Here is a 22,581-nt window from a genome sequence, read left to right as displayed (position 1 = left end):
ATTTGTTCTTCTAGAAGTGAGGGGTTTTTTGTTTTGTGTTGTTATACTTCTAGATTCTTTTGGATTTTTTTTTATCTTTGTGATTTTCTGTACTTTGAAAATGATACACCTAGGTGTAATTTTTTTGGTATTTATCCTGCTTGGTGTTCTGAGCTTCCTAACTCTGTGGTTTGGTGTCTGCCATTAACCTGGGGGAAATTCTCAGCCATTGTTTCAAACATTTTTTGTTTTTTTTCTCTCTCTTCTCCTTCTGGTATTCCCATTACACATCCGCTACACCTTTTGCAGTTGTCCCAATGTCCTTGGATATTTTGTTCTGTTTTATATCAATCTTTGTTCTTATTGCTTTTCACTTTTTGAGGTTTCTACTGAGATATCCTCAAGCTCAGAGATTCTTTCCTCAGCCATGTCTAGTCTACTAATAAGGCCATCAAAGGCATTCTTCATTTCTGTTACAGTGTTTTTGACCTCTAGCATTTCTTTTTGGCTCCTTCTCTCTGCTTCCATTACCCATCTGTTCTTCAATGCTATCTACTTTATCTATCAGAATCCTGAGCATGTTAATCATTGTTTTAAATTCCTGGTCTGATAATTCCAACATCCCTGGCATGTCTGGATCTGACGCTTGCTCTGTCTCCTCAAATTATGTTTTTTTGCCTTTTGGTGTGCCTTGTAATTTTTTCTTATTAGACAAGGATGTATGCGGTAAAATGAACTGTTGTAAAAAGATGTTTAGTAAAAGGTGGTGGTAAAGTGTGGGCATTAAGGGAGTGTTCTACAGTCCTATCATTAGGTCCCAGTCTTTAGTGAGTCTATGTCTCTGGGCTGTGAACGTCACAGGTGTTTCAACATTTTTTCCTCCCCTTGCCACTTAGGTGGGACAGGATGGCTAGTGGGCCAGAGTTAGGCATCTCCTTTCCCCCAGGTCAGTCAGACTGATATAATTTAGCAAGTTAGGTCCTGGTTAAGTAGTTTCTCCTGAGGATGAAACCTTGTTAAGAAGAACAGAGTGCTCTGGCATATTCCAAAATGGTTCCTTTTCCCCTCTCTCTGCCAGAAACGGGAGGGGATTTTTCTCTGGTATTTACTGTGAGAACCTGGTAGAGCTCCTAGAGGTGAATCTCACAAAATTGTGAGGACCCCACTATGACTGGGTCCCCTGGAGTTTTTAATTCTCAGATTTATCCACACTGAGCCTCCAGCAACTCACCAATTACAGTTCAGCTTTTCCTACCCAGCTGGTTCTCACACTGGTTTCTGCTCAGAAGTCTCTGCTCCAGTAAGCTGTGACTCCCTGTATTCTCCCTGTATTCTCCTGTCTCTCCAATCTTGCAGGAAGTGATTTGCCCTGTGTCCTCCTCTCTTACAGATCCAAGAAGAGTTGGTGACTTTTTCAGTCTGTTCAGCTTATTATATTACTGATTTTTAGGATGGAGTGGTGACTTCCAAGGTCCTTACAGGCAGAACAGGAAACGAGAAGTCTGGCAATGACTTTCAGATACAAAACCAAAGGTACAATCCATGAAAGAAATAATTGATAAGCTGGACTCCATTAAAATTAAAATCTTCTGCTCTGTGAAAGATACTATCAAGGAAATGAGAAGGCAAGTCATAGACTGGGAGAAAATATTTGCAAGAAACATCTAATAAAGGACCGTCACCTAAAATATACAAAGAACTCTTAATGGACCAAAGGTCTTAACAGATACCTCACCAAAGACAACATACAGATGGCAAATAAGCATATGAAAAGATGCTCCACGTCATAAGTCATGAGGGAAATGCAAATTAAAACAAGAGATACCACTACACATCTATTAGAATGACCAAACCCTGGAAACTGACAACATCAAATGCTGTCAGGATTTGACAGGATGCGGAGCAATAGCAACTCTCAATTCATCACTGGTGGGGATGAAAAGTGGTACAGTCACTTTCGAAGACAATTTGGTGGTTTCTTACAAAACTAAACATTCTTACCATGTGATCTAGCAATTGCACTCCTTGGTATTTATCCAAAGAGTTGGTAAATTACATGTACACAAGAACCTGCACACAGATGTTTATAGCAGCTTTTTCATAATTGCCCAAATATGGAAACAATCAAGATGTCTTTCAGAAGGTGAATGGATAAACAAACTTGGTACAAGCGGAGAGTGGAATATTATTCAGTGCTAAAAAGAAGTTAGCTATCAGGCCTTGAAAAGGCATGGAAGAACCTTAAACACACACTACTAAGTGAAAGAAGCCAATCTGAAGTCTACATACTGTATTATTCCAACTACTGATATTCTGGAAAAGGCAAAACAATGGAAATGGTAAAAAGATCAGAGGTTGCCAAGGGTTGAGGGAGGAGGGAGAGATAAACAGGCAGGGCACAGAAGATTTTTAGGGAAGTGGAAATACTCTGTATGATATTGTAATGAAGGATATGTCATTTTATATTTGTCCAAACCATAGCATGCACAACACCAACAGTGAACCCTAAGATAAACTATGGACTTTGGGTGATTAAGATATCAATGTAGGTTAATTAATCATAACAAATATACCATTCTGGTGGTTGATAATGTAGGAAGACTATACATGTGTGGGGAAAGGGGTTATATGGGAACTCTCTGTACCTTCCTCTAAATTTTGCTGTGTACTTAAAACTTCTCTTAAGTCTTTTTAAAAAAAGTAAAACTGTCTTTATCCACAGATGGCATTGACCATTTGTATAGAAAATCCTATAGATTCTACCCAAAAGCTATTAATAAATTAGTGAGTTTATTAGCAAGGCTGCATGATCCAAGGTCAGTATACAAAAATCAACTGTATTTTTATATACTAGCCACAATCAGAAGTAGAAATTTATAAATGCCAATGAGAACAAAAGAATATGAACTACTTAGGGATAAATCTGATAAAAGATGTATAAGACGTACAGTGAAAACTACAAAGCACTGCTGAGAAAAATGAAAGAACTAAATAAATGGAGAGATATACCATATTCATGGATCAGAAGACTCAATATTGTTAAGATGTCAATTCTCCCCAAATTAAAGATGCAATGTAATCCCAATCAAAAGCCCATGAGGCTTTTTTGTAGAAATTGAAAGCAGATTCTGAAATTCATATGGAAATGCAAAAGATCTAGAATAGCCAGTCACATTTTGAAAAAGAACAAAGTTGGAGGACTTATACTACCTAACTTAAAGACTTGTGGCAAAGGTACAATAATGGAGACAGTGTGGCACTGATGTAAAGATAAACAAATGGACAAATGGAACAGAATGGAAAGTCCAGAAATAGGCCCACACCATATACGGTCAATTGATTTCCGACAACAGTAAAGTAATTAAGTAGAGAAAGGATACTCTTTTTCTTTCAAATGGTGCTGGAACAAATAGATATGCAAATAAAAAAAAATGTACTTCTATTTATATCTTGCTATATTAAAAAAAATCAATTCAAAGTAGACCATAGACCTATTGTAAAACCTAAAACTATAAAATTCCTAGGAAAAAAAAGGCAGTAAATCTTTGTGGCTTTAGATAGTCAAAGATTTCTAATTGGACTTCATTAAAATTAAGAACCTCTGTTCTGGGCTTCCCTGGTGGCGCAGTGGTTGAGAATCTGCCTGCCAATGCAGGGGACACGGGTTCGAGCCCTGGTCTGGGAAGATCCCACATGCCGCGGAGCAACTAGGCCCGTGAGCCACAATTGCTGAGCCTGCGCGTCTGGAGCCTGTGCTCCGCAACAAGAGAGGCCGCGATAGTGAGAGGCCCGCGCACCGCGATGAAGAGTGGCCCCCACTTACCGCAACTAGAGAAAGCCCTCGCACAGAAACGAAGACCCAACACAGCCATAAATAAATAAATAAATAAATAAATAAATAAATAAATAAATAAAAAAAAAGAACCTCTGTTCTTTAAAGGACATTGTTAAGAAAACCAAAAATATAAGCCACAGATGGGGAGAAAATATTTCTAAAACATAAATATCTGACAAACATATAAAAGGATATGTTTTTTAAAATTCTTAAAACTCAGTAATAAAAGACGAACAACCCAATTAAAAATAGGTAAACAATTTGAACACATGCTTCCATCGAAGAAGACACGCTGATGACAAATAAGCACATGCAAAGATTCAGTCATTGGGGAAATACATATTAAAACCACGATGAAATGCAACTACACACCTACTTGAATGTCTCAAATTAAAAAGACTTTCTATAACACTCTTCAGTGAAGATCTGAAGCAATTAGGACACATATTCTTCTGGTGGCGACGTAAAATTGTACAACCACTTTTGAAATGAGTCTGGCAGTTTCTTTAAAAGTTAAACATAATGGGGACATATGTATATGTATAGCTGATTCACTTTGTTATAAAGCAGAAACTAACACACCATTGTAAAGCAATTATATTCCAATAAAGATGTTTTTTAAAAAAGTTAAACATATGCCTCAGTCATTCCACCGGTATTTACCTAAGAAAAATGAAAATGTATGTCCATACAAAGACTTGCACATGAATGTTCATAGCAGTTTTATTTGTATAATACAAAATACGCATCAACAGGTGAATGGATATGCAGATTGTGGTCAATTTATGCAAGGGAATACTATTCTGTAATGTAAGAGAATGAAATACTAATCCACGGAACAACGTGGATGAACCTTAAAATAGTTACACTGAGATAAAGAGGCCAGAGCCCACCTCCCCCCAACAAAAGAGCACATACTGTATGATTCCATTTATACAGAAAAATAAAAAACAAACTAATTTGTAGCAACAGAAAGCAGATCAGCAGCTATCTGGGGATGTGGGAGGGACAACAGTAAGATTTACAAAGAGACATGAAGAAAACTGTTGGGGGTAATGATTATGTTTATTATTTGGATTGTACTGATGGTTTCACAGGTGTATACACGTATCAAAGCTTACTAAAACATACACTTTACATATTTGCTATTTACGATGTCAACCACACCTCCATAAAGCTGTTTTTAAAAAAGTAGAATAACATCTGTAACACTGACATGAAAAAATGTCTCACACATATTTTTAAAAAAGCTGTGGAATTATCTATATCATGATCTCATTTACGTAAAATATGTGTGCTTATACTGAATATACAGTATGTATGTACGTATGTATAGAAAAAAAAGCCTGAAGAAATATATTGTTAACCTGTTTACAGTTTGAGATCAGAGAAACAATATAGATATAACTTTTCATTTTATATATCCCTATATTGTTTGAACTTTGTATAACAATTATGCATTACCTCTGAAATTAACAAAGAGAAGAAATTAGCAGTTTTAAAAGCCACTGGGCAAGATGAACTTGAAGGTAAAAGCCAAAATCACTTCTTTGTACAGCAGAAACTAACAGAACATTGTAAAGCAACTATATTCCAATAAAAAAGAATAAAATAAAAAGTAAAAAATAAAACAAATTGACTTATATATGAAAAAAATGGAGTCTTTTCTTTGGAGAATGATCCCCAATCGTGGAGAACAGGGAGGGGGCACATGCCTCAGAGTCACCTGGACTGATCAGACTCAGAACTGCTCTGTCCCTCTCCCAGGAGAGAATCCCTACTTCCATGAGCTACCTGGATGGGCAACAGTGTTTGTCTAATCCTCAGGTATCTTGAGGCACAAAAGCGCCAAGAGCTCTCAAAGACCAACAGTTTTACCTCCGATTTTCAGTGGGTATAAGGAATATCCAAGGCTATGATAAAAAATCTGACAATGTTTCTGAGCCCACGCTCTTGGGGTATTTAGTACCTTGGATAATTTGCTGCTGCTGTTCCCGGATTTCATCAAAACCCAAGCCTCTGGTCTCCTCCGGCTCCTCGAAGAGCCAAGGGTTGGGTACTCCTCGCTTGGCCCCTCCAGTCATCAGGCTGGACCTGGGAACAAGATTAAAGGCGTTACGTAACTCGAAAAATACAGCTCTGCTGCAAATCACTCCCACGAGTGCAGAGGGGGCTAGCCTCGCCTGCTTTGAAAATTCAATTCGACTGCAATTTACTGCATGCTTCGTTTATGCCAGCAACTGTGTTCAGTGCTGGAAGAGATACGCAGATGAATAAGGCCCAAGCCTGGTCCCCAGGAGAATTACAGCCTGTGAAGGAGACTGTGGCAGCGTGTAATACTGTTACTAATCCTCCATGAGACATCTGAGTCAATAATCATAAATGAAGGTCTTAAATTTCAAAACACAAGGCCAAATGGAAGTGGCCTTTCTATTAGGACAAAGTCTGTCTCACAGGTGGCACCAAAGGCACAAATATTATTTCTCAAGATATAATGTTGCCACTACAGGTTATAGCATTAAAAATGACCACTGACTTTCTTGTTAGAGGGTATTTGGCTGCTCAGATAGAAACACATGCAGGGTTTCAAAACCAATTCTATGAATATAGCATAGCATTTATAACACAAATTCTGAATTATCCATCTTAATCTTGACTCCCTCTCATAACCCACACGCTCCTTCTGCACCAGACATATTAGGCTCCTTGCTGGCCAAGGAACACAGAACACACATTTCTGGCCTCAGTCCCACGTTTACAGGATCCTTCTCAACCCAGGTATCTCCTCTCCTGTCTCCACCTGCCCACATTCTGTCCAAACTGTGAGGACCATCTTGTGGATGAAACCATATCTGACCACTTCTACCCAGATGGGAACAGCCACTCACTTTATAGTATGACTCATAGGATTCTTTTTAAAATGATGGTAATGGGGGACTTCCCTGGTGGCGCAGTGGTTAAGAATCCGCCTGCCAATGCAGGGGACACGGGTTCAAGCCCTGGTCCGGGAAGATCCCACATGCCACGGAGCACCTAAGCCCGTGCGCCACAACTACTGAGCCTGCGCTCTACAGCCCGCCAGCCACAACTACTGAAGCCCGCGCGCCTAGAGCCCGTGCTCCGCAACAAGAGAAGTCACTGCAATGAGAAGCCCGCGCACCGCAAAGAAGAGTAGCCCCTGCTCGCCGCAACTAGAGAAAGCCCGTGAGCAGCAACGAAGACCCAACGCAGCCAAATATTTAAAAAAAAAAAAAAAAAAAAAAAAAAAGAATGGACCGTGTTCACCAGCTCTACTTCTTGACCCTCGGGGTTCACTCTTCAGCCCCTGGGATCCAACTTCTACCCCATCACTCTGTTGAGACTTTTCTCAACCATAACCTCCTTACTGCCATAAACCTCGTCCCAGTTCTCACTTCACCCATCCTCCAGGCCTCACTGGCCACTGCTGACCTTCTTCCAGTATCCAGGAAACCCCTCCTCCCTCGGCTCCTTCCACGCCCTTCTCTCCCAAGGGCAGGTCCTTCTCTGTAACTTGCAGGTACCTCTTCTTCCATCTGCCCTTTAAATAGCAGTGTGCCTCAGGGATTCTATTTAGATCTTCTCTTCTTGCTATACTGTCTCTCCTTGGGCAACTTTACCTGTGGTTTCAGGCTGTAAGGACAGATGCTAGCAGTGCTTAGACCATTTTTATGCCCCAATACGAATGAAACAGGCCATATTCTCTTGAGTCATCATGGTGGTGGATTCTTACCTGGGGGCTCCCGCCCTGGCAGGGCACTATCAGAAATCTGAGGGTGGGGGAGGAATGGCATACAAATAGTTAAAAAGAAACCCCACATATCACAATCCAGGCGAGGCAGGTCCTCCCACCCCTCATCCCGATTGAAAAAATCACTGACTTTCAAATTTCTCTACCCACACCATCTCCCTACAGGCTCTTCTATCTGCATTTATGGATTTTCCTTTAGGACTCTCCAGCTGCGAACTCCACTCCAAATTCAACACACCCAAAATCAAATTCACTTCTTTCACCTCATAAGCGGTTTCTTCTCCTATCCTTTCTAGCGGCATCACTGTATTCCCAAGTCATCCAACACCCCCCCTCACCCCCACCCCCTGGCCACGTCTCATCAATTCCCAAGACCTCCCTTGGAGCTGGTTCTCAAGTCCACGCCCCAAGTCCATCCCCGCTGGTGCTGCCTCAGCTCAGACCTCATCATCTCTCGCGTAGAAGATGCTCATAGCCTCCAACCACGCTCCTTGTTCCCAGTCACCCTGATTCAAATCACCTTACGCTCTGCTGCCGGAACGATCTTTCTAGAACACAGATCTCCCCTATTTTAAAACTGTCACGACTCCCTAGAAGCTACAGGTCAAACTTAAGCTTTACAACATGGCCCCAGTGATCTCTGCAACGTCATCTCCCGACACCCCCCTTCCATACCCTACTCTTCCTTCAGCCTTACAGACTCTCACCACGTCTCAGACAAAGGCACAAACTTTCACACTCTCATGTTTTTGTATGAGTCTGGAGGGTCCCCACCCCCACCCCTTTGTCCATCTGGCAAAATTCTATTCATCCCCTAAGGCTCAACTCAAATGTCACTTCTGCTGTTTAGTCTTTCCTGATTCCCGTCCCCAACCCCCTTCCCTTAAATCAATCACTTCTGGTACTCTCATGGCACTTCGTGCAAAACCTCCAACGTGGCATTTATCAAGCAGGATTGTAGTTAGTTATTTACTCATCTGTCTCCCTTCCTAAATTATGAGCTCTGGAAGGAAAGAGGCCACATGACAGTCATGTTTATATCCCTAGGACCAGAAAGACAGTTCCTCTGAGTATGCTGGAGAAGCATTCAGTACGTGTTTACGAAACAGAACTAAGAAAACCACTGAGCTTTTTAAGCAAGAGACACAAAATGAGAGGGGTATTTAACATTTATCTTGAGATTAAAAAAAAAAAAAGGCAAAGGAAAACTTAACTGCTACCTGCCTTCAAGAGTTTAGCAGCAAAGACTGACGTTGTTCAAGCAGATGGAGAGAATTTTAACTTGAACGGGAATTCTGTCACTAAAACACCTTGCAGCTCAAGCCCACTTTTGGAAGGACGATGAAGGAGTGTTTCTCCTTTGAAAAGTCAGTTAAAGACGGGGCTTCCCTGATGGCGCAGTGGTCGAGAGTCTGCCTGCTAATGCAGGGGACACGGGTTCGAGCCCTGGTCTGGGAAGATCCCACATGCCGCGGAGCTACGGGGCCCGTGAGCCACAATTACTGAGCCTGCGCGTCTGGAGCCTGTGCTCCACGACAAGAGAAGCCGCGACAGTGAGAGGCCCGCGCACCGCGATGAGGAGTGGCCCCCGCCTGCCACAACTGGAGAAAGCCCTCGCTCAGAAACAAAGACCTAACACAGCCATAAATAAATAAATTAAAAAAAAAATTAGAACGATTAAAAAAAAAAGTCAGTTAAAGAAAGGAAATGCTAAATACTATGCTTCTGAGGTTAGGGTAGACTTGAAATGTTTTTAAAAATAAATCCATCATTTTTACCCATATTTTCAAGATGGAACTTATCTAATAAATGGAACTTATCAAATAAATGCCACATTACTAAACAGGTTAGCTATCTGTCTTAAAAAGATTTTACCAAAAAGTTTCATAGTCCCTTCTGACACTGTAAAAATATTTCATTTTTATCCCCCAAAGAAAGTGATACACATTATTAAATTATGACAATATGGGGGGGTTGCAGTTAATCCATGTTTTTCTGCTGAAAAATGTAGTTGCAACTTGTCAGAGTTCACAGGGAGGGTGTTCTTATCAACCGAATATAGAATTGAAAAAGCAGTGAATTCCAAGAAGCAGCTTTTCTTAGCATTTCCAAAAGATGTCAAAGGGACCATAAAATGTTTGTTTTGTCTGAAAAAACATCAGTGTTTGAGTATTCACAGGCCACAGAGAGGTCTGCAGTCAGGACTAGAGATGATATTTCTAGGGTGTCAGCAAGGTGAATCGAGTCTACAGAGCTTTGTAACTAGACTTGCCTGTAGGTATGAAAATGCTACTATGGTCTGAAAGGGCGATTCCTTTCTCAAAGCTTTCTCAGCTAGTTTCTTTCCATGAATATAAAGATGCACAGAGGCTCAAATTTCAATCAGAAATAGTTTCTTTGACATACATTCTTTAAAGGAAAAATCTGGCAACAATATCCAGGCTGGCTTACACTGAGGAGAGGCCGCAGTCAGGGAGGTAGACCAGAAGGCTAGTGCAGTTTAGGCAGAAGGGGATGGGGGTCTGGATGAGGGAAATGACAAGATGGAATGGCAGGGAAGGGACAATTTACCCAGCAATTCAAAGGAAAGCTCCACAAAAGTGCTGGTGAGTAGAATGGATATAGAGGATAAAGATTTCCAAACTGGGTGACTTGGAGAATTGACACAACTTAGGGAAATGTTTCATTTCCTTTCGGAATTTTCTCAAATTTCAACATAACTCCCGTAACAACCCCGAAGTAAAACTGCTGTCGAGATCATAAGCTATGGATTTGTGGCTACTTGTAGCCATATTTACTAGACAGCTAACTTCTTTAAGTCCAGTACTCTGTCCAATTCTGTTTTTGTATCCCATCCACCTATTCATCCAACCATCCTTCCTACACACACTTACTGAGTCCCTTCTATGTGCCAGCATGAATCTAGGGGCTTTGGAAGAGAACAAGAGAGACAAATACCTGACCTCAGGGAGCTGGTACTCCAGGGACAATAAATACCTAACACTGTGCCTTTTGCAAAGTACTCAAATTTTTGTTGTTGTTGTTAACTAATTGAATAAAGATTATTCAATTTGTTTAGACTAATTAGTATTAGTCCAGAACAATAAGACCTCAAGCAAGGAAAATCTCTTACTTACACGTCATCCAAGGAAAGTCTCACCACAGCATCTTTAAAATCTACCGCAAGCAAATAATTTTTTGATTGTAAACCACTCTCATTTTTCTCCCTATTCACTGCTGGCTAAAGGTTACCATAAGAAGTTTTAAATGTAACGTTATAATTTAACAAAACAGTTCACAGAAGAACACAAATGCAGGGTGGGAAAAGGCCATCAGAAGTCATTATTTTGGCCTCTGACCTGAATTTGAGAAACCTCTGTGTGCTATTCTCGAGTCATCCAGGCAATCTAAAATCAAGCAAATAAAACCAAAGGGAACAATTCTTTACTTTTACCTTAATGTCACTGTCATGGTACCTGAAAAGTCGAAGGAGGACAGGAACGGGCGATTAAAAAAAAAAAAACAGAATTCTTAGGTTTTGTCTATTTTTTAAATTGAAGTATAGTTGATGTACAATGTTGTGCTAATCTCTGCCGTACAGCAAAGTGACTCAGTTATACACATGTAGACTTTTTATGTTTCCATTATCGTTTATCACAGGATACTAAATATAGTTCTCTGTGCTATATATTAGGACCTTGGTGTTTAAAAACCTAAGAATTCTAAGTGAAAGATGAATTAGCTGCTCTGCCAAATGTCTGGTGACTGAGCGCCATCTGCTGGTTAGCGATTAAAGTTCAAGTACAAAATAAATGTTAAGCAATCCAATAATTACCATTTATTACAAGCAGCTCCTTCACTTTATTACACAGTGGAGTCTTGAAAACACGCTTAGAAACAAAGAGTGAAAGTCAACGATATGCTTACATATTACGAGGGAGTTTCTGTTGTGCCTTTTCGACACTCTTTTCAATAACAAATGTTCTACATCTTCTTTCACTTTGTTCTGCATGACCAAACACACTTAAATGATAAATCCAATGAGAACCCAATGAGGCTGACAATTTGCATTTAGGCATTAGGCGTGCCCAGTGATTTCCACCTTTGCCTCAACTTGTTTTCCCCCTTATTTGTTTCCATTCTCACTCATTTAAAGATACAAGGCACTAAAATATTCAATTAATTGTGCAAATTAACACTGTTCTCTGGACAAAGATGCAAGTCCAGTAAAATGAAATTACTGGCTGGCAGGGAGTAGAATTAAACACTACAATGCTCTACAGTGTTAAAAATTCTATGCTAGTAGAATTTTATATTTGTCAGCTAATGTACAAAAATCCAAATTTGGCATTGAGGCTGTTGAAGGGTGTGAATAATGTATATGCTCAAGATGCACAAAAGCCAAGCACCGCCTATACAGTCATCATTTCCACCTCAATAACCTTGTTTCTTATCAATTAATCTAGTTCATATCTAAAAACTCAAATTCATAATAACCATGGCATCCTCTCCCTCTGGAGCCAAGGCCCAGAAATCTGTAGTCTCCCTCAGGTGATTTTTATGCAACCAGCCAGGCACCAATACACAGATGGGTATGGCAATTACAGGTCTGGAAAAAGTAGGGTTAAAGAACGAGGGAAACCATAAGGGGTACAAACCCTACTCACTCTACAAGGACAATCTCAAGTCTCGTTCCATCCAGTTCTTCTCAACCTCCTCCACCTCACATGGCTCTCTTCTCCAATCTCCTAGACCATTTATGGCCCAGGCCACATCATTTAGCACTTACTTATAAACCATCACGGACTGTTCTCCAGTTGTGTTGAGCAGGATAGAAAGACGTGCCACCTCTGAATTCCCCTCTGCTGAGGTCAGTGACAGCAAGTGTTGTGGAATGTTTATAGACCACTTCACAAAAGCATAAATATACACCTTCACAAATATTTATCTCATCCGAACTTCACAACATTTTGAGGAGTCATGATTATTTCCATTTTACAGAAAACGAAATGGAGTCAAGATTCACACCCAGGTTTTCTAACTGTAAACCCTTTGCTCCGTCCACTGAATTACGTGTGCAAAGTTAGCAATCCTCGGCTGGATTCTACTAAGTGCAGTGAACAGGAGGGCAAAGTACTCAAAGCCAGTGAGAAGGAACAGATGATGAGGGTCCCTGCAAGGGACCAAAATTCAGAGAAAGGGAGGCCCGAGAAACAAAACCCATAGCCAAGGTCAAGGAGTTCTAGTTCTCCTTCTGCCATTAACCTGCCCTGGGTACAATGACAGTTTCCTCATCTGTAAACCAAAAAAGTAATCCCTTCTCTGCTTACCTTGAAGATTATTATGACAGTCAAATAAAATAATGTGTATGAAAGTGCTTGGCAAATACAGAAGAGGGGGAGGGAGAAACAAAGTTTTTAAAAATTTATTTATTAAATTTTTTGCTGCATTAGGTCTTCATTGTTGCACACGGGCTTTCTCTAGTTGCGGCGAGCGGGGGTTGCTCTTGGCTGTGGTACGCGGGCTTCTCATTGCGATGGCTTCTCTTGTTGTGGAGCAGGGGCTCTAGGCACGCAGGCTTCAGTAGTTGTGGCTGGCGGGCTCTAGGAGTGTAGGCTCAGTAGTTGTGGCGCACAGGCTTAGTTGCTCCGCAGCATGTGGGATCTTCCGGACTAGGGCTCAAACCTGTGTCCCCTGCGTTGGCAGGCGGATTCTTAACCACCGTGCCACCAGGGAATTCCTTTTTTTTTTTTTTTTTTTTTTTTTTTTTTAAAGTTTTAGGGCTGCTCTGTTTATTTATTTATGGCTGTGTTGGGTCTTCGTTTCTGTGCGAGGGCTTTCTCTAGTTGTGGCAAGCGGGGGCCACTCTTCATCGCGGTGCACGGGCCTCTCACTGTCGCGGCCTCTCTTGCTGCGGAGCACAGGCTCCAGACGCGCAGGCTCAGTAATTGTGGCTCATGGGCCCAGCTGCTCTGCGGCATGTGGGATCCGCCCAGACCAGGGCTCGAACCCGTGTCCCCTGCATTAGCAGGCAGATTCTCAACCACTGCGCCACCAGGGAAGCCCCCCCCTCTTTTCTTAATAGACAAGAAAATCCTTTTTTTTTCCCCAGTTTCTTTACAATTTTTACTTATAAGAAGCACAAGTTGGAAAGTATTATATAGGCTTTATAAAAAATAAATCAACATAACTTACAATACAGTGTGTATAGGTAACTCCTTTCTTCTTCCTGCTTATTCACTGCCTGGAATTTGCTTCCTTTTTCAATTCCCAAGTGAGTTTTATCATTTAAAAGTAATGTATGAGGACTTCCCTGGTGGCACAGTTGTTAAGAATCTGCCCGCCAATGCAGGGGACACGGGTTTGAGCCCTGGTCCGGGAAGATCCCACATGCCGCAGAGCAACTAAGCCCACAAGCCACAACTACTGAGCCTGTACACCGCAACTACTGAGCCTGTGCACCACAACTACTGAAACCCACGCACCTAGAGCCCATGCTCTGCAACAAGAGAAGCCACCGCACTACAACGAAGAACAGCCCCCGCCCGCCGCAACTAGAGAAAGCCCACACCCAGCAAATGAAGACCCAACGCAGCCAAAAAACAATAATAAAAGTAATGCATGAAGTAGGAAATCTTTTTATTTTCCCCATCAAAAGTCACAACTGTACCAGTAGTTAAGGACTGCAATTCAAAACAAGATACCACTTCTCACCCATCAGATCAGCATAACCCAACCAGTTCCGTAACACCCACCGACACCTATGGTGTAGGGAAATGGGCTCTCCCATATACTATCAGAGGAAACGTAAAGCACTATAACTTTTAAGAAACAGACATGGCAGAACCTGTTACGTTTTGAACACCCATACCTTTTGTCCCAATAACCCCACTTAGGGGAATCTGTCCTATAGAGGCAGAAGCCACATTCTTCATGGATATTTACCGCATCATTGTTTGTAATGGCAAAAAACTAAACCACCCAATATTCATCAAATGGGGAGTGGCTGGAAAAGTGACTGCCTATTTCTATTGTGAAATAATGCAGCTATTGAAGAGAATTTTGTTAAATCTATTTTTGTTAGAGGAATGCCCAAATTTAAATGAAAAACAGTAAATTACAGAGTAATATGTAAAATTTTTTTTCACAAAATAGGAAAGGAAAATGCATATTCATGTAACTACACTTGTAAATATATGTACAAGCACAGATAAATGTGGGGAGGTTAACACAGGTTACGTCAGGAGAATGACACTGGAGGGAAGGAAGGGGGAGAGGGTATTAACTTTGGGTCACACCTCAGTGTGGACTGACTTGTTATAATGTGTGTATCATGTGGATAATTTGTTTTAAATCCAATTAAAGATGAGTCATTTCACCATAGGGTGGGAGAACCAGGGAAGGGGAGCTAATAAGGCAGCAAAGACCCACAAAAGTAAAGACCACTTAAGTGAAGACTATCAGAGGCACTGAAAGGGTTCCTCTTCTTTCAAAATTAAGAATGGGAAGCAGAAACTAAAACCAAGAAATGCCAAAACCAAACATCTTTTTCCAGGGGGAAAAGAGCAATGGAAGAGAAAGATGTGACAGGAAAAGTCAAGGAAGGAAGATGAAAGAGGGGGAAAGAAACAAGAATAAGCAGCTTGCGGATGGATGGGGCAAAAGTCTACAGAGAAGCCCTGAGGAGGAAGCTTAAACATGACAAATGGGTTTGCGGTAACACAGAGAAAGGGGGAAAAGATGAAAGAGAACTGAAAGGTAAGCGATTCCTCCTCCAAAGCTGGAAAGTCCAAGCAATCAATGCTTCTCTCCTCACTCTCAAGGGAGGAGAACCCTAACTTTTAAAAATCTAGAAACTGGGAAGGTCTGAGTATGTCTCCCCTTCTACTGACTTACATCTCCACCTTGTGGCCTGTTCAAGACATAGCTGTGTGTGTGTGCATACATACATACACACACACACACACGTACGGATGGATACATATGCGTCTCAGTGTATATATGCATGTATACTTATACATAAGTATACATGGCTATATACCTATACATACACATACATGTTATACACTAAGCATATACGTAATGTAATATATATGTATACATTGTTATATATTGTAAGTATGTGTGTATATGTAAGTATATATACATATTATATAAAAGCGTGTATACATGTGTATTTACGAATTTTTAAATTCAAATAGAACATATAGACAAAGAAACCGAAGCATACAGCTCAAAGATAATTCACAAAGTGAACAGCCCCAGTTAATCACTACCCAGGATAAGAAACGGAGCATAAGGGGAACCCCAGGACCTCCCATGCCCCCTGCTGGTCACTACTCCCCCCAAAGGGAACCACCACTTTCATTATTGATAACACCATATACAAGGTCTGCCTTTATAGGAATGGAATGCATATAGTACGCAAGCTTCCGCCTGGCTTATTTCACTCAGTGTTGTGTTTGCATATGCTTCAGCCTGGCTTATTTCACTGAGTGTTGTGTTTGTGAGATGCATCCAGTGTGTGGTGTGTGGCTGTAGCTCGTTTCCTCTCATTAGGATCATTGTATAAACACGCCATCATGTATTTATCCACTAGTGTTGGCGTTCACTGGTTGTTTCCAGGTGGGACTATTTAGAAGGATGCTATAAACACGTATATGTCCTTAGTACAGTTCAGTTTTCAGACAGAGTTTTCCAGAGTGGTTGTAAAATGACGGTCCCTCCAGCAGGACATGAGAACTCCAGTGGCTCCACATCTTAGTAACTCCTGAGACGGCTGTAATTTTAATTTTAGCCAATCTGGTAGGTGTAATGGTATGACAGCATGGTTTTAGTTTGCAATTTCCTGATGACCAGAGAGGCTGAACACCTTTTCATGTGTTCAGCCACTGGACACCCTCTTTTGTCAAGTACAACGTCAAGTCGTCTGCCTATTTTTTCCCTAAGGAGTTGTCTTTTTCTTGATTTATGGGGGGCTCTTTATATATTCCAGATATGACTTATGTAACAGATATATTCACTGCAAATCTAGATTCCCATTCTATGGCTTGGCTTTCACTCTCTCTGTGGTATCTTTTGATACACAGAATTTCTTATTTCGATGAAATCCAACTTACCATGCGTTTCCTTCATGTTCAGTCTTTGTGTCCTGTTTAAGAAATCTTTACCTATTCCCAAGGTCATAAAGATATCTTCCGGGCTTCCCTGGTGGCGCAGTGGTTGAGAATCTGCCTGCCAATGCAGGGGACACGGGTTCGAGCCCTGGTCTGGGAAGATCCCACATGCCGCGGAGCAACTGGGCCCGTGAGCCACAACTACTGAGCCTGTGCGTCTGGAGCCTGTGCTCCGCAGCAAGAGAGGCCGCGACAGTGAGAGGCCCGTGCACCGCGATGAAGAGTGGCCCCCCGCTCGCCGCAACTGGAGAAGGCCCTCGCACAGAAACGAAGACCCAACACAGCCAAAAATAAATAAATAATAACATAAGCATTACCAAAAAAACTTTAAAAAAGAAAAAGATATCTTCCTACGTTTTCTTAAAGTTTTATTTTACCTTTCACATTTAGGTCTACAATCGTTCTGGAATTGATTTTCATGGAGGGTTGACTGTAGAGGCTAAGATTTGTTTTTTTTCCACGTGGACATTCAGCTGACCTAACACTATTTATTGAAAAGATAAATATCCTCTTTTCTCCCCTGCACTGCAGTGTCACCTCGGTCATAAGTCAAGTGACAACATGTGTATGGAGGGCTGTTTCTGGACTCTATTTTGATCCACTGGTTTATTGGCCTGTCCTTGTGCCAACACCACACTGCAGCTTTACGGTTAAGTCTTGATAAATGATCACATGAGTGTTCAAAACTTTTGTTCTTCAAAATTGCCATATACACCTTAGAATCAGCTTAAGTGACGGACAAAAAACAAACAGAAAAAACTGGCTGGGGAATCTAAACGGGTTTGCTCTCAATCTACAGATCAATTTTAAGAGAACTAACATCTTTACAGTACTGAGTCTTCCCAATCTGTGAACATGGTTATCCCTCCATTAGGTTTTCCTTCCTTTCTCTAAATGCTTTATAGTTTTGAGTGTAGAGGTTTCATACTTCTTTCATTTGATTTATTCCTACATATCTCCTGTTTTTAAAATACTATTATAAATAGCATCTTTTAAGTTTGTTTTCATTTGGTACGTCTATTGTGGTCCAGCTTTCAAGGCCTTCCTAGGAGAGGAACTAGCAGGTTGTAGCTACGAGCTCATGGGCAGACTGCTGTATCACATCCACACGGTGACAACTGGCCACCTTCATTGACGTGAGCAACAATGTGGGATTGCAACGACTGCTATTTACCTAGGCCTCAACGTCTCTGGGTTCACTCCCTTGATCAGTCATCCAAACGAATAATCCTTCTTTACCATCAGTATCTATTTGTAAGTCAGGCTGCTAACAGAGCTTCCTTTCCTAGCCCACGGAGAAAAAAAAAAAAAAATCTGGGCTAAATGACCTTCAAGTGATAATCAGTCTCGTTAGTACACACATAACTGAAACACTTCAAAAGAGCTACTCTGTCAAGTTTGAGACAATTTCAAGATATTTAAGAGTACTATTTAAACATTCTACTTCATAAGCTCCAAGATATACTGCTAGACAAAAAAGATAACGCACAGTAAAGAGGACATTTTACACTATAATTCACATTAAAAACTGAAAGGGTGAGAGAGTGATTGGAGATGTATGTGTATCCTTATACACGTGTATTACCTTTCTAGAAGGATACACAAAAAACTGTTAGAAGTTGCTGCCTCCAGGGAGGAAAAGGGAAAACGCATGCCAGAAGTGGGAGGGCACTCCAGTTTTCATCGATAACCTTTTTGTACAGTTGGGTGTTTACAATGTGATAAACATCTTTAAAAGTAAATATGTTTTAAATTTTTTCAAAAGCAAGTATTCTATTCGTTCCCATTAACCACTGGAATATCCCAAAGCGTCAACATTTTGGCCTGACACTATCAACCAAACTGCCTCTTCCAGAAAAGGAGTCGTCAAAATACTTGGTCATATGACATATCCAGTTTTTCTCCCCAAGAAAACATGGTCACCGTACACTTTGCATGGCTAGTATCAGACCAGTAGTTAATACAGAAAAAAAAAAGGTGCTAAGGCAACATATATTCCAGATTTTTCAGGTCGGTCCATGTTTCAAACACTCCCTCTTGTCCCTAAGTATCAGTCCCTGCATCAAATTAACCTATTTAACCTATGTTTCTCCAGAACATGGAGACAAAGTCAGAAGCTATTACCTCCCAAATGGAATTAAACAATAATTAACATAAAATGCACAAGATCATCTGTCTACAGAAGAAGCCAGTTCTATGAAACTGTATAAATGTGTTGCTATTGAAACCGGGGTCTACTTTGAAAGCACTTCTCCTAAACCTCCTCAGGAATACAGGTAAGAGTAAATAGCCCAGCTTCTTTAACAGTTAACTAGAGATTTAAAGCAATTATCCAAGTTCCACTTGAACCTAAATAAAATAACCCAGAAGGCCAGTGAGCTACCACTTCTCCAGGATTTCAAGAACTTACTGAGGTCACAGTAGTGAGGAACCTGGAGTCTCTGGTGTCAGAAGAAACTTCAAGATGAAGAGAGTCACTGTTGCTAAGGGAACACAGAGGAGGGTTGGTACACCAGTCCTACCCAACATCTCTATGTCCTTTCTCCCTTGTTATCAGAATTCGATTTTGTTCAAGGCTCCACTGCTCAGGGAACATAAGCCTGTCCTCAGTTTCAGTTCAGGGATGTATCTATCCTGAATAAACCAAGCCAATCATGGCAACTCCATTCCACCATGGCTCTTGGTATAACATAGCATGTGATACAATCCTAGCCTATTTCTGTTTTGAGCCAGTCTACTGTGAAGCTTCCAGGAGGTGTTTTTTTCCCCTCTTAGAAAATAACTGGAAAACACAAGAGAATCAACAGAAAAACTACTGAAAACAATCAGAATTAGACTGTTTACATATAATAGCATCCAGATATCCAGTTTTCATATAAACATCAAAAAGCATGACGAAATGAAAAACTGATTTTAAAACCACCAAAACTATAAAATACCTCAAAATAAATTAAACCAGAAATGTGTATTTGAAGAAAACATTCTGAAAGGCCTGAAAGATGGCTTGAACAAACAGAAAAAAAACCCATATTCTTGGATAGGAAAATTCAACATTAAATCCTTTATAAAGATTTCATGTAACCCCAATTTTTAAAAAACCAACAGTTATTTCTCTCTTTTTTGGAATTAGATTAGCCGAGTTCATTTTTTTTTAAATGAAAATTGTTTTAGAAAAGTAGTACAATGACAGAAGACTAGCCCTATCATGTACTAAAACTTATAATAAAGCCACAAAATTAATGGTATTAGCACAGAGATCAATGCCTTACAAAGTCCAGAAATAGATCCAAACATATATGGGAATGTATTATACGATAAATCTCATCATCTCAGAATTTGTGAAAAGATGGATGACTCAGTAAAAAAATGTAGTCAGTCACAAAAATAGTCAAATAGGAAAAAAGTGCGATTCATACTCTTCAAATTCCAAATGGATCAAATATTTAACAGAGTAAACAAATTTAACAAAAATTTAACATCAGAACTATCTTCATATACTAGATTGGAATAGGATACAAAATTTAATAACACTCTTTGGAGAAGACTGTATGGAAATAGGCACTCACATAAGTTGCTAGCACAAGTCTAAATTGGTTCTATGAAAATTATAAATGCATATATCCTTTGGCCCAGCCATCCTTCTTCTAAGAACTTATCTAGACATAGACCTTCACACATATGAAATCCCTTATGTATAAGGTTATTCACACCACTATATTTTTGTAATAGAAAAAAAAACTATGTAATATATATACACAAATGTAATAGAGTGGAAACAATACACATATCAATAGGAGACTAGTTAAATTACAGTAGTGCATACAATGAAATATAAGGCTATAAAAACTAATGACAGAGGATTCAATTACAACATCAACCCTCATATTTCCAAAAAAAAAAAAAAAAACCCATAACTAATGACAAAACCTCATGTGCTGGTTTGGGAAGATCTCCAGGATATTTAGATGACAAAAGAATGCTGTAGAATAATTTGTGTAGTATGCTACCGTTTGTGTAAAAGATGGAGGGAAATAAGAAAATATTCCTATTTGCTGGCATATATTCAAGAGAACCTTGGAAATATATACCAAAAATCATTAACACTGATATTTGTTGAGGAGGGGGGCACACAGAAGGGAGGGAGGCTTTTCACTGAACACTGTTAAGTGCTTTTAAAAATGTCTCAGTCACGTGAATACATTACTTATGCAAGACATACCCTCTTCCTCTCCTACTGAAGTTTGGAGTGTGGCTGGGAACTTTCTACAGGTATTCTCGACCAAGAGGAATCGGTCTGAAGACAAAGGCAAAACAAAGACATAGCCAGAACCTGGATCATCACCGACTGTAGAATTAACCACCCCTCTCAATCCTCTAACTTGGAATTTATTATATGGAGGTATTTTTCCTTATGTAAGTGGTTTTGCGTAGGGTTATCTGTTCCCTGCAGCTGAGGGCATCGTGACTGTAATACTAGCGCGTGAGCTACACCAGGCACCCCCTTGGTGAGGGTAAGAACAATTAACACCGTCTTCTTTTCTAGACCTTTTAGGTGCTTTCCTTGGTCCTTCTCCTCCTCTGACTGCTGCAGACACAACCTCCCTTTCTAGTCTGCATTGTATATACCCATTTGCTCTGAATTTCTGTCCTGTGTTTATGTTTCCCCTGCCTGACTGAACTCTTTCAGAATGAGCATTATAAAAGGTGAACAAAACCCCACCAGGGTCGCCTCTCAGCCCACCTCATGTGCCTCTATTAACTTCTGATTCTAATCTCCGCTAATTAAGAGAGTAGGCAGACTATGTACCAAAGTTACTTATCTTTCCATCAAACCACCCCAAATAATCAGTGAGGCAGAGACAAAAAGCGAGGGGTTGCCCCAAGTCCCATTTCATGTTCCCCTCTGTGAGCGTAGGCAAAGACTACATTTCCCAGCCTCCCCCACAGGCAGGGTGGAGCCATGTGACTGCTTACGGCCAACGGGCTGCTACATATGCAACCTCCAGGTGACGGCCTATGAGAGGGGGTGAGACCTCCACACCCTCTCTCTTCTCCTCTCATAGTGAGCATGGAGGTCTCCTGTCAAGACAGCACAGCCACATGGTGGGAAACCCTGAATCACCCTTTGAAGGGAGCTGTCCCAGAGAACCACCAGACTTTATATGAGGCAGGCAAAAAATGCTTTCATCTGGTATTCCCCTGAGGGTCCCACGTTTGTTTACAGAGCCCAGCCTATCACATCCTGACTCAGTCTACCTTTCAATCAACAGAAATTTGCTGAGTGCCTGCTATATACCAAACTCCCACTAGGTATTTATAAAAGATACTGGAAAAACAAAAGATTTTCATTCAGTGAGCAACCAGTTATTAACCATTGCGTTAGGTTTTGGTCCCCATCCTCAAGGTATTTAAAATTTAGATAGAGAAACAAAATATACGCTTGCAAAAAACACAAATATTAAAAACCACATGGCTTCGCTAGCTAAATCAGCTCCCCACTAATACTCCCTCAAAGCACAATATATTTTTCTGCTGAACTGATTTTACTTATTTGTATGAATCTTTAATTCATGTCTGTCTGTCTTGCTGAACTGTAAAGAGCTCAAATGCAAAAACTAGTTTTTTGTTTTTGTTTTTTTTAATTGTTTAGGGTTTTTTGCCACCACTCATAACAGGCACTCAAAAGAAAAGCTTCCATTTACCACATTTTTGATTCCTTAACTAGTTTTCATTAAATTATCAGAGAAATTTAATATTCTTGACTGCACTTAATACCACCTTAGTTCAACTATCCTTGGGGTCACTGAAAGAGAGAGAGAAGC

At 40.5% G+C, this 22,581-nt stretch overlaps 1 protein-coding gene across 3 annotated transcripts in view; it reads right to left on the bottom strand.

Annotated features, from left to right (window-relative positions):
* The window catches only part of STX8 (syntaxin 8), a 248,277-nt gene that overhangs the window by 196,924 nt on the left and 28,772 nt on the right, over nt 1–22,581 (bottom strand). For all 3 annotated transcript variants that reach the window (XM_061175235.1, XM_061175234.1, XM_061175236.1), the window contains exon 5: nt 5,784–5,908. In XM_061175235.1, coding sequence (XP_061031218.1) covers nt 5,784–5,908 — 125 coding nt within the window. The remainder of the gene's footprint in view (nt 1–5,783; nt 5,909–22,581) is intronic.

This window comes from Eubalaena glacialis, chromosome 19 (genome assembly GCF_028564815.1).
Source record: "Eubalaena glacialis isolate mEubGla1 chromosome 19, mEubGla1.1.hap2.+ XY, whole genome shotgun sequence".
Lineage (NCBI taxonomy): Eukaryota > Metazoa > Chordata > Mammalia > Artiodactyla > Balaenidae > Eubalaena > Eubalaena glacialis.
This window is presented reverse-complemented; position numbering and strand designations above follow the sequence as displayed.